This window comes from Anthonomus grandis, chromosome 1 (assembly GCF_022605725.1).
Source record: "Anthonomus grandis grandis chromosome 1, icAntGran1.3, whole genome shotgun sequence".
Classification (NCBI taxonomy): Eukaryota; Metazoa; Arthropoda; class Insecta; order Coleoptera; family Curculionidae; genus Anthonomus; species Anthonomus grandis.
Genome location: NC_065546.1, coordinates 56,342,187 through 56,358,624, shown reverse-complemented (window position 1 = coordinate 56,358,624; position 16,438 = coordinate 56,342,187). Strand labels below are relative to the sequence as shown.

At 33.6% G+C, this 16,438-nt stretch overlaps 2 protein-coding genes across 3 annotated transcripts in view; one reads left to right on the top strand and one right to left on the bottom strand.

The window, feature by feature from the left end:
* The window catches only part of LOC126739942 (mucin-5AC-like), a 137,899-nt gene that overhangs the window by 74,644 nt on the left and 46,817 nt on the right, over positions 1-16,438 (top strand). For both annotated transcript variants that reach the window (XM_050445783.1, XM_050445776.1), the window contains exons 7-14: positions 647-832; positions 1,213-1,475; positions 1,534-1,668; positions 9,736-9,905; positions 10,026-10,145; positions 10,210-10,424; positions 10,773-11,152; positions 11,205-11,351. In XM_050445783.1, coding sequence (XP_050301740.1) covers positions 647-832; positions 1,213-1,475; positions 1,534-1,668; positions 9,736-9,905; positions 10,026-10,145; positions 10,210-10,424; positions 10,773-11,152; positions 11,205-11,351 — 1,616 coding nt within the window. The remainder of the gene's footprint in view (positions 1-646; positions 833-1,212; positions 1,476-1,533; positions 1,669-9,735; positions 9,906-10,025; positions 10,146-10,209; positions 10,425-10,772; positions 11,153-11,204; positions 11,352-16,438) is intronic.
* The window catches only part of LOC126739960 (exoglucanase B-like), a 32,919-nt gene continuing 32,102 nt past the window's right edge, over positions 15,622-16,438 (bottom strand). Inside the window, exons 10-11 of the mRNA XM_050445804.1 lie at positions 15,930-16,121; positions 15,622-15,879 (exon numbers count right to left, since the gene is read on the bottom strand). Coding sequence (XP_050301761.1) covers positions 15,649-15,879; positions 15,930-16,121 — 423 coding nt within the window. The 3' untranslated portion in view covers positions 15,622-15,648. The remainder of the gene's footprint in view (positions 15,880-15,929; positions 16,122-16,438) is intronic.

The following is a 16,438-nucleotide window of genomic DNA, read 5'->3' as shown; positions in this document are numbered from 1 at the left end:
GCCACAGTTATGACCTCCAAATTTTTTGTGTGGGAATAATGGCCGTCAAGTATTAAAACCACTGGATCATCAGAGCTAAGCTTTGTCAGATTAATAAAATGGCGAAGCCTTTCTACAAATATTTCTTGTTGGATCCAGTCAGATATATGGCACGCATATTTCGATCCTGGAGGAGTGCCATTCATAAGCTCCATTTTCATGTTTTTTCGTGGGGAAATTATAAAGGGCGGTATGTATACTCCTGTTGCACTAAAACACATAACTGTGGTTAACAAAGACCCACTGTTAGAGCTGTTTTGAACCAGCAGTGTTTATTGTTTATTTATATTAAATAATAGCTAAGCTATCGAAGTGTTTTCTTCGTCTACCAAAATACACGACCGGACGGGCAGAGACTTTATACAACTTTTGATTAAATAATAAGGTACTTTGCTCCTATGGCAAATGAAGTGAGACATTAATAAATAAAATAAACAAATATATATAATCAACTAATAACTGATCAATAATTAAGGTGAACATGATTAAATTACTATACTGGTACTAGTGATTACCTTGAGCCAAATTCCGCGCCAGTTTAAATCGTATTAATTAAACAACAGGAAAAATGGTCAACTGAATAATTAATTAATTGTTATCGTTTTAGGATTATACCATAAAGCATTACCTAAAGTTGGGCGCGGATCCTAATAAGTTGGTCCTGGGAATCCCCACTTACGGCCGCTCCTATACCCTGTTTAATCCGGACGCCTATGAGATCGGCTCCCCTGCAGACGGTCCTGGAAATATGGGCGAATATACCCGAGAAAATGGATATTTGGCTTATTATGAAGTGAGTTTTTTTTCAAGAAAGAGATTTCATTTTACTGTGTTAATTCCAACTCTCTATGTGTGTGAAGCTAGCGTCCGATCGATATAAAGTAACCAAGATCGAGAACGCAGCATATGTCGGATATATTTTTTCTATAAAAGATAATAAATATCTAAATTGATTTTCAATTGTCAGATTGATTTGGGTATTCATTGTTAATATCTGGACAAGAAATTATTAAAATCCCTCGGGAATTTCAGAAGATACGGGCATTATATTGATTAAATAACAGGGACCGCGGACTATAAATTTTCACCGTCGCTGGCAACCGACATAATTATGCTGCATTCTCGATTTTGGTTGCTGGATATCAACTTTCTACCTTTTCTCCCTTATAACAGATCTGCGAATATATAAAAGAGCAAGACTGGGAGGTAGAAGATCCAAACCCGGAAGCGATGGGTCCGATCGCCTTCAAAGAAAACCAATGGGTGGGTTACGATGACGAGAACATCGTCCGCAAAAAGGCCGAATACGTGGTGGAAAACAAACTGGGCGGCATCATGTTCTGGGCGATCGATAATGACGATTTTAGGGGTACCTGTCATGGTAAACCGTATCCACTTATAGAGGCCGCGAAGGAGGCCATGCTGAACGCTTATGGGTAAGCCCATAATGTTTAGGGGACAAATGGGAGGCTTATGGTAATTGTTTTGTTGTAGAATTACTGAGGAAAATCTGATTTCGCCGCCATCGAAACCGACCAAGAGGCCCAAAACGAAATCGAAGACTAGGACTACCACGACCACGGAGCAGCCTGAGGATGAAAATAGTGTGAAACCGAGTAGGAGAAGAAGGTAATTTGATATTTTTGTATAGCATCCTGCCAAAAAGATCCTGGAAAGTGAGTAATGTAAGCCTCGTCAAAGTTTACTGAATAAAATACAAGTTGCTTCAGTCGGCTTCACGCGCCAAATTACCTATTCACCGCCCCTCACTTCATTTGCCGGGCGACGCTCCTACAATCGAATCTGTTGGGTTACACAGTGAGTAGAGTTTAAATCGTTTTGATGTGCGAGCGTTTTATTACTAGTTGTACCGGGTGGACTCAGTGGACTGGCAAATTGTTTTAAATTAAAATGTCGACTTATTGTTCGGTAGACAGTTGTTTTACAAAGCGTGGAAGTGGTTTAATGTTTTTTTAATGTCCGAAAAATTAAAATATATATTTATATATATAATAAAATAAGAAATAAGGTTAACCAATTACATGCCAGGTTATAGTACCTCTCTGTCTTGAGAGGGTGTGTTGTGACCAAAATAACGTGCGCAGTTTCGTTTTCACATAAAATAAAATATGAAAGTTGGATTTTGGTCAACTTCTTATTTTATTCTTATCTTATTTTTATTTTACTTTATTTGACTGTATAAATCCAGCTTAAGAGACTACATTGTTTACATTTTAAAATGGCAAAATATATTTTCCTCTCCATCTTTTGTCCTTCTTTTACAATATTGCACTTTTGCCAGAGCTATTTATCCGCTTTTTAAGTATTAAAAAATGTAATACCTTTTAAAGGTTATTTGAGTCGGAAACATAACTGAGCTTATAATGAAAAAAACTAATCGAAATTAATAAAATTCATAGAAAAATTGACTTAATTTAAAAGCAAAAATATTAAAGGCAGCAGTCAAAACAAAAATATCTTGGAGCATTGAAAAATTTAGTCACTTCGGCAACGTTGCGCTACAGTCTCATGCACGTTTTACTATTTTTCGAGTTCTGTCAAAAATTATGAATGAATGAATCCCGAGCGATGTTGCCAAGGAATTAAAACAAATAAACGCTTTAAATTATTGAGTCTAAGGGCGTGTTTTGTGTTTAGAGTGTGTTTTATCAGTTTTTTGCTGTTTTCGTACTTTTTTGGAGAAAATTAATGCCAAAATAAACGATCATGGTGCATTCTTGTGTAGTTAATTAATTATGTAATGACATTTTTCGTCTCTATTTAAAATTGCACAAGAGCGACGAAAACAACACGTATAGATATAGAAAATTATTTGTACAGTACACAATCCTAACCCGATTTGTAAGGGAGGAAAAATGAAAATTACAAATTTGTCGATTATTATAATATTATTTGCACTAGTGCAAAGCTCTACCCCACTAGCAACAAACCAAACAAAAATTAATTGAAAATATGCATTGTTGCCAAGGGGTACTAACAACACTTTCTCCATCCTTTTCTCTCTCACTACTAATTTTAAAACAATAAAATTCCACATTTTTGGGCTGGTGATGAATGAAACATTACGTTTATTACTTATAATGTCTTTGGTAATGCTATTATTAGTCTGACAAAATAAAAAAACGTCAAAAAGTGTAGTAATCAATCATTGAAAATTCAAACATGTCATTACTTAGTAGTTATGTCTATCTTTAGTTGTTACGTTTAGTAACAGTAATATATGCATTTTTTCACACAAACTTTTGACTTTGATTTAAAAATAAATCCTAATGAAACCAGTCGTACCAAAACAACCTTTAATAAGATACCTAAGTACCTAATTATTAACAAAAAAAATGTAACCATTTAGTTCTTGAATTACGTAAACTTATAATATGAAAAATGATAATGTAAAATTTATTTAGTTTGGTGGCTATAAAAACAAATAATTTAAAGTATTATCAATTTACATATTTTTCCCAAGTAGGTACATTAAATAATAATTTTATGCCAGATAATAAAGTTATTATAAAATCGTGCTCCGTCTTCCCCTACAGTTCGAATTAGACGAAACTCGTAAAATAATAGGTATTTTTTACCAGAATTCCCCTTTACATTTTTTGCTAGTTCCCCGTCGGCGAGGAGCTGGGCGGCCTGCCTTTGAGATAGAAAGATAAAAGGTTTTTCGCCGAGTGAAGCAACTTGTATTTTATTCAGTAAACTTTGGCCTCGTTTTACGAGGAGGTCAAAGTTCGATTTCTTCAAATTTTAGGTAGAAATCGTGGAAGAATCTTAAACTAGTTGCCTAAAACAAGGCAAATAAATTAGAATTGAGACTCTTCTACCAATCCAACAGAATTGAAAAAGAATTCGGTTTTCAATTGCCTGGAAGAAATCAAAGTTTTCTAACTATTTAGGAGAAATAACTCAACTCCTTATATCTGGAGGAAATTAACCAGGAATTGAAATTTCCTCAAATTCCAAATAGATATCAAGAATAAATTTCAACTCTCTCCAAATGCGGTTAAAGTTGTTTAATTTCCAGCGAAAAAAACATTTTTTTTTAATGGAACACCGATATTCATGTTGTAGGACAGCTCTTATTTTACAGCCACCTATACACCTGTATCTCAAACAAATTAGAAAAACTCATTAGTTCAAATTCAATATTCAAAATATTTATCAATAAAATTACATAATTATCAATTTACAATAAATAAACCATTATGATAAATAGGACCATACCTCGATTATGAAACCGTTAGCACAGGCGCAAACCTGTGTAACAAGACCCTTTTTTTAAAAAAGAATAATAAATAAAAACAAAGTATAATAATAACTATTAACCTGGCCAATATAAGTAATTTTTTTAATACAAATTAAATTTTTTGTTTTTTCCTTTAAGCAGTAAAAGAAATACCAGAGGGAGGTGGGTAGACGCGCAAGGGGTGCAAAGGAAAACGTGGCATGTAACAAATGCTACTTGTAAAGAAATTTTAAATGGAGGCGAGCGGATACCAAAGCCCTATAAAAAAATGTATACAGCTATTTTCATGGTTTTTAACCCATCAATTTAAGTGTTCTTAGGGAATTTCCCTTAATTATTATTTATTTATCTACCTCAATTTTGCTATATTTTATTTTATATTAAATATGTGCGTTATAAACAATTTCTTGGCCTGTTACACAATCTATTTAATCATATTTATTGGTTTTTACGTTTTACAATACTATTTTGGTTAATTTATAAAATGTTTTCGGCTAGGGAATTTTAACAATAAAATTATTAAGAAATACGTTTTTTAGCCCATACACTCTAACTTACAACAATCTTCTTTATCTCTATTATCTCAAAATTCTTTAACTATTTCTCGATATATAGTCAAATTCAATTGCATAATCATTATAAGGGTTTGGTCAACCATATATAAAACTTATCATAGACGTGATATGTTGAGGCCTATAGGAAACTGTACTTATTATAACAAATGCTATTGATATGTAGTTTATGCTATTGAAATAATATTTTATAATTCTATACATTTTTTTGGAAATCAATAAATGTTTATAAAGATGATTGTATTGTAAATATATAATAATAAGTGCAGAGAGTTTCATATGCAGTGCACTTTATAAATAATTATTTTATTATCTCAAGCCCAAATATTAATTTTACTTATTTGAAATTAAATTAAGCATTCCATTGCTGTTTTTCAAGGAGATAATTTTGAATATATTTTTTAAATACTCCTATTGAAAATTGTTTAGGCAATTTATTCCAAAGTTGAGAGGCTACAAAAACAAAAGATTTTTGAAAATTTGTGTTTCTATGCTGTGGGACTCAAAATAAATTTATAAATCTAGTGTTATACATATGAAGATGATTTTTAAAATTATTTACTTCATATAGAGACTCTCCAGTTTTTAAAGGTGTACATTATGGCATTTTCTACGATTTTTCATATTCAAAATAAAATTGTTATTTAAGTAAGGAGTAATATGATTCCTAAATGGTATTTTGAATGCGAAACGCATACAGCAGTTTTGGAGTTTTTGTATGAAGTAAGCAGTTGTTTCAGTCAAGGAATCGAGCAAAGAGAGAACTAGTGGATTTCATAAATAATATTTAATATTAAATGGCAAATAGTTTTTTAGGCGTATATCGTCGCCTTGCATATAAAGGGGCGTAACTCATAATTTGAATTTTTATGGATTTCGCCAGGAGGTTGACAAATTTGGTGTTTTCTAGCTGCTCTCAAAAGGGCGTAACTTAATATAATTTATTGCCTGGGTTATGCGCGCAAACTGTTTAGGCGTATCTCATCAAGTCATTTTAAAACAGCAGACAAAAAGGCGTATCTTAGAAACGCCTTTTTGTTTAGACGTCTAGCAGCTTACAACTTTACATTATACAATTTGGCATCTAAGGAATGTTTTTGCTATACATGGAGTGAAATGGACAGTAAAATAGGCTCATCGGAAATATCAACATGTATACAAATTTTTGATGCATTACGATGAAAAAGAGGTTAAATCTGCAGATTTATTTGCCGATGGCTGTAGCGGCCAAAATAAAAATTCCATAGTCGCTATAATGTTACTATATTTTGTAAGAAACAGCAAGAACATTAGGCAAATTCGTCTTCGATTTTTTGAGCTCTTTCATGGTCAAAGTGAAGGGGACTCAGTTTATAGTGCCATAAGTACTGCCATTTCGCGTTCAGGAACATATTTGTTCCATCTCAGTTGATTCCGATTTTTAGACTAGCTAGGGCTAAAAATCCCTATAATGTAATTCCAATGAATTATTCCGATTTCATAGATTTTAAATTCTTGTCGAAAGATTTAAGAGTTTTAAGCATACGCCAAGATGATAACAGAAACCAAATCAACTGGACAGAAATCTTTGAAATTAAAGTTGAAAAGGAAAGTCCAGATAATATTTTTTTTTAAGTGTCTCACTGTGATGAACATTATAGAAGCCTCACATTGAAGAGAACAAAGATAGATCATTTTTCCCTCGGAGAACTTAACAATGAACGACCAAAGATAACATGTCTAAAATATCAGGACCTAATTTCTTTGTGCAGTGGAGAAACTCCTGTAATTCGATCTCAGGAGCATGTATCATTTTACAGATCTCTTCCACATGAATAAGTCCCTATTTTTATCGTTTTATGTTATAAACAGTTTAGTTTTTTTGTTACAGTTTTTTACTTTTGGTTTATTATGATATATTTTTTAAGTTAAAAAATTAACAAAAATGTTGTAATAAAACAAAATTGTACAGGGACCTTGTCTGGCCAGCACTTTCTCGTATCTTAAAGGCTCAAGATTAATGTCATTAAGAAGTCATATAATGTTCCTTAAAGCCATTGTATGCAAACAGAGATATAATTAATTTTAAAATAAGGAAAAAGCTGTGTGAGTCTTTAGTACTACCTATTATGAATTACTGCAATATTGTTTATTTTCCATGTTTAGACAAAATCACTGCGTACCGTTTGCAAAAGTTGCAAAATCAACGCTGCAGATTGATTTATAGACTGAGAAAGTATGATAGAGTCACTGCAAGGCTATGTGAACTTGGTTGACTGCATGTGGAAAATCTATTCTCTTTGCAATTGGCAGTTTTTGTGCATAGACTGCTAGCACCTTCTACTCCTCCCTACCTCCGCAAAAAACTTACTTTTCGGAAAAATTTACATGAAGCAAATCTAAGATTTACAAATAAGTTGTCAATTCCTAGATATCAAACAGCCTTCTTTCGTCATAGTTTTCTGTATAATGTTGTGTCAATTTACAATGACCTTGTTCCGAATCTTATAAAAGAAATGTCAGTAGCGGGTTTCAAGAAAAAACTAAAGCTGCATTTTTTAACATAACAGAATAGCTAAATTATCAGTAGGTATTTCTTATTTTATAATTTTTGATTTTTATGGACCAAATTTATTTTATTTATTTAATGTGGAGTACTTAAACTCTAAAGTGTACCTAAACATGCCCTGCATACTGGATTATCTAAAGAGCAACAGAACTGAGGAGAGAAGAATTGATGGAAGACTTTGAGGCACAGCTATGATCCACGTTTGAGGAAAATATTGAAAAATTTATATAGTTTAATAGTGGACATTTAAAATCTGTAATTTAAAAAAAATAATAAACATTAAAAACTGAATTAAATAAAATTTTTTTTTAGATTTTTCCTTGTTATTACAACAAAATGTCTAATTACTACAGTGTAGCAAAAAACATCACATTCTTGGACTTAAATTTAGTTAAATATAACGAGAGGTATCATTAGAGATTTAATTTCATATTTATCATAAATATGTCATTAAGTTTATTTTTTCTTCTTTGTAATAATACATAATATTACAATATTCCATAATAATACATTTAGTTACATAAGTCTTATTTTTTTATTTAAATAGCCTACATAGCGATTAGCATTGAAGCTGCTAGAAGGAGATAATTCTATCTTTAAATATTCATAAGATTGAAGCTACACCTTATATAAAATTAACATGAAAGACACAGAAATTAGCGATTTCGATAATCAGTCAATTGATGATCTGAATCATAGACTTTTGCTTGTAAAAACAATTCTCAAGCCACTAAATTTTTAAAAATGGAATTTGGAAAACTATCCTTACTTCAAATATTACTTACTTAAAATTGCCTATATCCGCTAGGCGCTAACAAACGCTTAAAGCGCCTTATACGGTGACGTCATGACTTGATCGCACAAATGAGATGTCTTAAAGACGCTTATAGCTGCTTACTCGCTAAAATATGGCTTTATTCTTTTCAATGTGCTGTCTTTTGGTGCTCTCTGACCATTAACGTGTACCGAATAAATAGATTTAAAAATCTTCAAGCAGAGTATAGTTTTAGTGAAGAATCCACCATCCAGTTACACCAAAAAGAAACTAGACACAGAACCAGCGGAAATTCCATCCAGTCCCGATTTTGGAAAATTAATCTCCCAGGACACTTATGAAGAGTTTTAAATTCTTTTTATAATATTTTCCAGGCACTTTCAATAGAAGCCTGAACGCCTACCTGAATTAAGTTAAAGAAACTTCAATTCGTTGTTTCAACCAGTTGAATAACTTTGTATGAATTATTTTTAAATATCGCCCTGGCAATTAAAGAGTCTCAATTTATTCCAGGCAGTTGAAGAGATTTAAAATTCGTGTTCCAATTTCTACATGACAGTTAAAAGAGGTTGAATTTCTTGCAGGTAAAAGAATGTTGAATTCTTCTTTAAGTTTTTTTTGATTTGGAGTTTGAATTCTACTTTATTTTATGTTGAGTAGGGGTACCTTTTTTTCATTATTTATTACATGTAGTTGAACAGCATTAATTACTCCTAGTTAGTTGGAAAAATTTAATTCTCCTCAGACAGTTAAAGAAATTTGCATTATTCGTGTAATATTTTCCAGACAGTTGCACAACTGTGACCTAAATAGATAGATAGTGCCTCTATTAAATTAAAAAAAAGCAATTATTAGTAATAAATAAAAACGGGGTAAATAGGTGAAGTAAAAAAAAAATAACGAATGGACTGAAATAAATGTTTCTTCTCATAAAAAGTCAACTACACTCTTTGAACTTTGAAATGTCAGTAATTTCTCTAAGGCACTTTTTCTTTGACTGAAGAAATTTAGATTTTACAGTGTTCTACATATTCCAGGTATTTGACTAAGTTGAGGAAATTCTTCTTTAATTTTACACTGGGTACTTTGCAGGCACTTAAAAAAAATTGATTTATTCCAGGCAATTGATAAAGTTTAAAATATTTTTTGATTTTCTTTCAAGATGATGAAACTTTCAAATTATTTCTTGGTTTCGGCTTAAAAATTTGAATTTATCGTTGATTTTTTCCAGAAACGTAAATGTCTTGAAAATCTTAATTGATTTCTCTCTCGAATAGTTGAAGAACTTGAAAACAACAACAGGAACAACTTGGAAGTAATCCAGATCTGAGAATTTTTTCTCAGGAAACATCATTAAGGATCTAGGCAAAAAAAAATAATTTTTTCTAGGGGTTGAAACCTAGTTATGGGTACCATTGAAAAAGTCCTAATTATGCCAGATTTCCGTTGCTCCCAAAAAATTCGTCAAATTGTAATCTTGAAGAGCTAAGAACTAGCCACTGAAACAAAAATCTTTTTTTTTTTTTTGTTACAGGATCAAAACAAAATCGAAACAAGAAGAAAGACCTTCGACCACATCACAAAAACGCCGCAAGACTTCTTCGAAGAAAACCGAGGGAGGCACTTCTACTTACAGTAGCTTAAAAATCGCCACTCCTGCTTACACAACCCCGGAGCCACCCGCTACGCCGGACATGGGAGGAGGTAAACTAACTCAAAAATATTAACTATATAATATCTCACATCATAAAGTTTCTTCCTCATAACTTTACCATACTCCAGTTCAAAATCAAAATTGAGTTCCTCATGCAATGTCTCTTGCAGGATTCAAATGTGAGGACGAGGGTTTCTTCCCGCACCCGAAAGACTGCAAGAAGTATTATTGGTGTTTAAATGGGGCAGGAGATACGGGAATTATTGCGCATCAGTTCACTTGTCCTGCAGGTATACAACTGCGCTTTGAACAAGATCTAATTCGGATTGATACATTTTTTTTTTCTTTTTAAAGGTCTATATTTTAATAAGGCGGCGGATTCTTGCGACTATAGTCAGAACGTTTTGTGCAATAAGAAGCTTCAGAAGGCTTCCACCACACCAGTTAAGGAGACGACTACGAAAGCCAGTACAACTGAGAGTAGCGTAGCTACGAGTACTACGGTTAAAGTTGCCAGTAAAAGTGCCTTTAATTTTAGGACTTCTACTACTACCACCGAGGCTTATGAAGTAAGTTTTTAGACGAAAATTATGGCGGTGTTTAAGTTTTTGGGAAAATCATTTAAGAGAGCGTTTTGATGCAGTTTTAGGAGTTTGCCTTTTAGGGATATAGAGTGAGGACGCGCAAGTTGGAACAAATTCATTTAAAATTCAGGGGTGTGTTCAAAAATGAGCTACGACTATCAACTTAATTTTTTTTAAATAGATACACCCATTTTTTATTTTATTTTTTAATTCGCCATCCTGTTGGAACCATATCGAATCTGCCGCTATAAATGAGTTTTCACCATTTGGATAAAGTGCAATTAAATTTCTTTTCGCCAAGTTCCTGTAATCACGCTATAATTTTTTATTTAGTATGAAGAAGAGTATGAAGACGAAGAAGAAGAAAATGCACCACACAAAAAAGAAGAACCCGAAGAAGACCCCAAAGTAATCAAAGAACTACTGGATTTAATCCGTAAGGCGGGCGGCATCGAAGAGTTGGAGAAACAATTAAAGATCAAGGATGCCCAAACGGTGTCCAGCTCAGATTCAACCACCCCCTCGGCTATTAGCAAGAGCATTTTCGAACGGGTCTTGGGTAAAACCTCAAAAAACACTTTGAACGCTTTTAAAAGGACCTCGATCAATCGAAACAGCGGAGGGCCACAAGGCAGCGACGACACTAAGGAGGAGGAGGAGGAGAAGAAGGTCGATAGAGGGAGGCCCCAATATAAAACCCTTTCCAGGCAAAGGTAATATTTATTTACATGTATAAGACGCTAAGTTTGTTAAATTTAACGTTAGGTCCACCACTGAAAAACCTTCTGCAGAAGAAGAAGAAGAGGAAGAACAGAAACCCGAAAGAAAATCATTCAGAGCGAAATCTTCACTGGAGTACGTGAACATTAGGAGGCCAAAGGCCAGCACCACTACCGAGACCCCTGAAGATAAGTAAGTAAAAAAAAAATTTAAGGTCTCTAAAGTTTTATTACTAATCAAAACTTTTTATTTTATTTGAGAAGATTAAAACTAAAAGTACTGACAGGTGGCCTTATAGGTATACTAGAGAATAGAGCGAAAAATCCAATAAAGCGTGGCTAAAAAGAGTTTAAATACTAATTAAACTATACAATTGAGTATAAGGGATTGGATCTTTGTCCCTATTAAGAATGATTTTCGAATTTTTAATATTGATAAACTTTTACATGCCTTTAACTTTTCCTTTATTAATTTATGGTTTCAAGTAATTTTTAGTAGTTTTAAGTTTTCTATTCTCATAAAGTGATATTCAGCCAATCTTGACTTTTCCACTCTGTCATATTTCACATAATACGGATATCAAAATATTAACAAGTGTTGAATTTTCTTAACTGGAAAACCTTTAAGTAAAATCTGTATTGTTGTGACGAATTCATAATGAGTTACTTATTTTATTGTGTATTAGGGGAAACTGGCCTAAAATGTCATACCCTAAACAAAAGCTTCCACAAAACTTAGGAATATTTATTGATGACCATTCATTTCAAGTTCAGTGAGTTCGTTAGTTTATACCAGTTCCCATGGAAGGCACAAAGTTTTAATTTTTTTCACTTTAAAATATTGATGCCAAATTTTTAAAAAAATGTGCAGTATGTCATTCTAGGCTTATACTTGGGCAAAATGACATACACCTTTTTATAGAAAATGTTGCAAATAAAAAAGGTAGAAATATTGAAAAAACCTTTATTATGAAATACAAAAATATAATGCTTTGGTCACTTACGAAAAAACAAATGCCTATTCAGTTACAAAGTTCGCAAGTAAAAAACTTAGTGCGACGGGAGACCCTTGCGCATTCTGCGTGACTCCACTTTTTACATTTTTGACACTGCAGCCAAAGCTCGCCTTGATTTCGACTGGGAATAAAGGCTGTTGCAATAGATACACGCAGCATCTTCATCATCGTCTTCAACCTCAGCAAATGGATCTTGATTTTTTTCTTCATCATCGGTCCACAATTTGACTTTAACCTGGTTACGTTTTGCACGTCGCTCCAAGACTAAACGTTTCTTTTCTTCTTTCGCCTTGAGTTCTTCCATGTTAGGTGTAGATGTTAGCACAACCGTTCCCTGTCTTTTCCGATTTGTTCGTTTAAAAGATGCTGATACCTTGGGTATAGGAATGATACTTTCCACGGAATCCCGGTTACTGTCTAGTATATTATCTTTTTCTTCATTTGGAGTTATATGGGATGGTCCAGGTCTGTCCCTGTCGGCTTGTGATGGTGGAGGGGACGTGTTTGGATGAGGTCCTTGGTGGTCTCGTGTTTGTAATTTGGGATCATTTTGTTCAGGGATGGCGGTTGTTAATGACGCAGCGAACATCCAGTCGGGAAAAACATTGGCGTTAAACGGATGGATTCCTTTTTTTTTGAACCCACTAACGGCATTTTCCATAGTTGCACTGCAATCATAGGCTTCAGAAAATAGCTTTCCTACTTGAAAAGAAGATACAGCGCGACCTCGATTATTCTTGAGCCACTTTGTAATCGCTTGATTATAATCAAGGCAGATAGAGGACCAAAAAACGACACATCCAGGGGTTGTAATCGGTGTGTGCAGTGCGGAGGAAAGCAAATCATTAGGACACCATTTTCTTTAGCCAACGTAATAACTTCCAATTGTTTGTGGCTAACGTGACCATCAAGCAGTAAGAGGCTTTTGTTATTTTGAGATGAATGTGTAAACTTTATAAAATGTTTCAGCTACTTACACTTACAAAACAGGTCACCTGTCATCCAGCCCGATTCTTGACACACGCCCAATGTCCCAGCTGGTGCGTCATCAATTAACTCTGGCTTCCATTTTTTTTCGAGAAAAAATTAGAGCCGGTGGCACAAAATTACTTATTGGATTCATAGCACAAACTACAGAAGTGTGTGCCCCCCGTTCTGCACTTGAAATGGCACCAACCTGCTTTCTTTCCTTTGTGGCCATAATTTTTTTGCGAACGTTGAACCGTAGAAAGCGCAGACTCGTTAACATTGTAGATACGGTCAAAGGTAATGTTATGTTCCGCTACTGTATGTTCCAATAAATTAAAAAAATTTTCAACTTGCTGCTTATTGAAACCCTGTGCACGAGCCGCTGAAGTGGCTTCCGGTGTTCTGAGTGAAATGTCAGGATTGCGTCCCCTAAAGCCCACAAGCCAATCCCAGCCAGCCTTTTTCTTAATCCTGTTAAATCTGTGGGGTAACTTCTTCCTTTCAGCTAGTTCAAATGCCAATTGCCTGACCTCTGTTGTGTTCAGGCCAAACATGCATGTTTCCAATTTCTTAATATGTTGCACTATATCGCGTTCAAGAAAATGCAGGTCCATAACTCCCTAAGAGAACCTTTTATTCTTTTATTTTTACCCTGTGCCCTTCGTCTAAGGGTTGCTTGCGGTACACCATATCTTTTAGACGCCGCCAACCAACCCAGATCACCGTTTTGGACTGCTTTAATAGCTTCGCTCATGCTTGCCTCACCCCAATTTTGACGCGTCGATTTACGCGTATACTTTTCAACCATATTATCTGAAATGATAAAAACATAGGTATAGGTTTCAGCCTAATGCCTATGTCGTTTTACACAAACACTATGTATGTCATTTTACCCAAAGAATAAGTGTGTTAGAAATTACCCAAATACTTATTAAAAACACAAAAAAAAACCGGGGTAAAATCACATCAAAAAAAAGAAAAAATTCTATTTTTTTACCCGGACTGACCGTACTTAGGCTTATTGTACCTCATCAAGTGATATCGAGAAATTAGGAAACCACAGAACAATGTTTTTAATTTCGGAAAAAGTTTTTTTCGGTATTTCTTAAAAACACGTGTATTCTGCCCCGCAGAGTAGACTCGACTGAGGTCACAGCTGCAATCTGCAAACCAATTACATTTTGTCATTTACGACAGCGTTGCCACGTCTCAAATTAGAGAAGTGGCCGATATGCCATTTTACCCTAGTATGTCATTTTAGGCCAGTTTCCCCTACGTCACTTACAGCAAAAATCAATTTAGAAATTTTTATCTCACACGCTCAAAAATTGAAAAGAAGAAGAGAATGGACTTATTCACGGATTTAGAAGAAATATGAACTCAAATCTGTAATGATACCGTTCGATATACTTAATTTAATTTAAGTTTAATAAGTTTTAAATACGATTATTTACTTGAGGTATAATAGATTTTTTATATACCTAGGAGCTGAGGTTCAATCTATTAATCTCTGAGCTCGTTTCTTCTTTTAAATATCCTACCTAACTTTGTTGTGAATATTAAAATTAAAAAACGATAAAAACAACAAGAAGACCTTTTTAAAAAATATCTAATTTGAATTAACGGTTCGGTAGTTATATCTACTACCGTTATCAAGGTAATTAAAGTAAAATTAAATTAAAAATAAAATATACTTATCTTGTAAATGTTCAGCTATGTAGTATCATCAAAATTTCTTCCTAATTCAAAAATACTTTAAATACTTTTTTTATATGATTTAACGAAAAAAAAAGATTGGAAAACCTTTACTAGATAAATTTAATGCCTCAAATTGTTTTCTCAAAAACTTTGAAACGTTGGAAGTCGGCGTTCCTATAGTGGTGTCAATTGGTCTCATTTTATTGCCAGGTCATGAATTTTTGGTAAACAATATAATTTTGAAATAGTTGGGTTCAAAAATTGTAACTTTAATGTATCTGAAGCAAAACAAGATCCTATCTGCAATTATTTAATGCTGTGTTAACTTGTGAGGTAATTTTTCATAAAGTGTTTCTAGAACGAGAACGACTTAAAAGAGACTTTTTTTATTCAAACTTCAACACCCTCGGTATCTTGGTTATTATCGTTTTTTGGACAAAAAGAATTTAATCAAATCATGATATTTTGGACTAAATAATAGGACAGCCCTGTATACATAATTAACACTTATATTTTATGATTATTTTGATTCACATGAATAAATTATGGATGTTTGTATAGGGGTCTCTGGAAGGACTGAAAGGCCAAACCAAAATCTAGAAACCAAATACTTGCATTAATTAATATAATTTTAGTACTAACCTTAAAGTATAAATTCTGTTTCGCTGACTGTTGGAACCTTTTTTGTGCTACTCAAATCACAAAACCGTTTTACCACTAATCAAAAACCTTTATTTAATTTTAACACATGTTGTGAGTATGGTAAAGTAAAGTAATGGATTAGTAAAAGACATAAAAACGTATCGTTTATTCATTAAACAACATGTAATAAACACCGAGAGCCACGGCGACGTCCGATTGCTCCCAAAAGCGATGCACTTCGAACCTTGGTACTGCGCCACCATCCAAATAATCTTGCACCATCGACCAATCCGGATCGTCCTTAAACCAAGACCTCACACTTAAGAAAGTCGCGTTATTATCGATCACGTCCCCATTGGGATAAACTCCGGACCAGTTGGCGAGCGGGATATATAACTAAAAAAAGTATGTCTTTTAAACATCAAGAGGGTTTTGTAAAATTGTACCTTATGATTGAAATTGGTGTAACTGCTAAAACTTTCTTCAAGCGAGATGCCGCGTGCGGTCCTATGGTGGTTCCAGAGTGCGTCCAGGAGGTTTTTGGCCACTTTCTTGGCCGTCGTGTCCCCTGAGGCGGCCGCATAGTAGGACAGCGTTCTGGCCGTTGCTGATGCACTTCCGATACTTTGTCCATAAGCCTGATGATTTCAAAGGTTTAAATATTCGTTAAAGAGGAACTTATAGTCCGTTCATAATCAAAAGTTAGCCTAAGAATTTTTTTTTTGTTTAGAAAGTTTGACCTCTTGAGTTTGAATGGACTTTAGGAACGTTAATAGGCAAGATGTTTTCTTAAAAGGAAATCTTTTCTCCATGAAACAAATGCTAATTTTGTTTTAAGAGTGATGCATTTCTATCAGATAACTTATTATCATCTATAATATATCGACTATAATTACAAATAAAATATTAAAAAATTAGCAAGACAGTTTTGCTGATTAAAAATAATCAAAAACAT